At 42.3% G+C, this 1,699-nt stretch overlaps 1 protein-coding gene across 1 annotated transcript; it reads left to right on the top strand.

Annotated features, from left to right (window-relative positions):
- The first annotated feature begins 238 nt into the window (after positions 1–238).
- On the top strand, positions 239–1,364 carry LOC108982393. Its single transcript, XM_018953760.2, has one exon. The coding sequence runs from the start codon at positions 355–357 to the stop codon at positions 1,000–1,002; it is 648 nt and encodes a 215-aa protein (XP_018809305.1). The 5' UTR covers positions 239–354; the 3' UTR covers positions 1,003–1,364.
- Positions 1,365–1,699: the final 335 nt, after the last annotated feature.

Genomic DNA, 1,699 nt, shown 5'->3' with positions numbered 1-1,699 from the left:
TTAAGTAATTTGGTTGCCACCACAGGGACCTTCTAGTAATCTCCACGACAACTTCGAACAAAAATAACCCTTGCCGATATAAAGCGCGTGGGAACACTTCCCAAACCTTTATAGGCAATCTCTCTATCCCGAAATAGGACGCGCTAGAGTTGAGAGTGGTGTATGATTCCCTTTTGTTCTAAAAACTTAGTCTTGTCTTTCCTTAATATAATTATTTTCTAGCACTTTAAATACCTCTCCTCCCCCTCTCCCCATGACCATCCAAAAAATCCTCGCAGATCTCTCTCTCTCTCTCTCTCTCTCTCAGAAGAAAGAACAAAAATAATCTCTCTCAGTCAACCAAGAAAAGAAATAATGGAAATGGAACCAAGCCAACCAATGGTGGCGGCCAAGAAGCTATGGAACATAGTTCGCGTGGTGTTCTTCATGCTGAGAAAAGGCATATGCAAGAGCAAAATAATAAGCGATCTCCATTTGATGCTCAAGCGTGGCAAGCTGGCGGGAAAAGCCATGGCCGACAACCTCACTCTCCACGACCATTTCTCAGCCTTGAGCTGCCGTTCCGACGACGCCCTCTCCTTCATATCCCCACGCGAATATGAATTCAGCTGCAGCAACAGCCCCGCCTATCCCCGCCCATTCCATTTCAACAACAAGCGCAAGCACCACCACCACTCTTTCGGAGCCAAGCCCTATCGTTTTGACGACGTGACTACCGCTACTGCGTTTCAGAAGGTGCTCGAGATGCTGAACAACCACGACAGTACAGCCGCACCGGTGGAGGCCTCTCCACTGGTGACGTTACCAGGGTTCGGAAAGAGCCCGATGGTAAGGCAGCTGAGAGTAACCGACTCGCCGTTTCCATTGAAGGACGACGGAGATAGCCAGGTGGACAAGGCCGCCGAGGAGTTCATCAAGAAGTTCTACAAAGACCTCACGTTGCAGAAAAGGAAGGCTGCACTTGAATCACCATACCGTTATGCCATGCGAGGACGTCGATGAAAATCGATCATGGTTATTATACATAGGGTTTGCAGCTAGCAGATCAGCTCTGCTGTAGTAGCTTCAATCCATGTTTTTGTACAGCAAATGCATATGGGATCAGAAAGTTGTTAATGCAGCCAGCACCTCCATTTGAAGTAAAACATGATCAAGTGTTTGCTATGTCAAATTAGAATCACACATATATCATGATTTGTTCATGATCATATTATATGTGATATAGCCTCCTTTTTTTTCCATTTTCTTTTTATTTTTTCGATACGGAGCGGGGTTCGATCTACTTGGATCTGTATTGAACAATAACTCTTTCTGGGTTTGATTTTGGTTCACAAATTTCATTTTAATTATTTAACCTTCTTCCAGTACTTGGATCCACTCGATCATGTGCCATATATAATCATCATCATCATGTCCTGCGCGCATGTTGATAGATAAAATTAATGATACGTAATATAGAAGAATAATAAAAAATAAAAAAAAAAATTCAGGAATTTAATTTCTTCTACTAGTCTCTGATCTTTTGTATGAGTTTCACTTTCTTTTTATAAAGTTCTTACCTACTGCAACGTTGCAGTATAAAGAAGGTTTTAAATAAGTTAGAGGGGGCAGAGATCAGCTTTATGTTTTGTCGAAAACAAGTGTGGAAATTTTAATGTATTGCTTTTCAAGGTTGGTGGGTTGGAGCTTTCGATTTATT

Source organism: Juglans regia, chromosome 1 (genome assembly GCF_001411555.2).
Source record: "Juglans regia cultivar Chandler chromosome 1, Walnut 2.0, whole genome shotgun sequence".
In the NCBI taxonomy this organism is placed as follows: Eukaryota; Viridiplantae; Streptophyta; class Magnoliopsida; order Fagales; family Juglandaceae; genus Juglans; species Juglans regia.
This window is presented reverse-complemented; position numbering and strand designations above follow the sequence as displayed.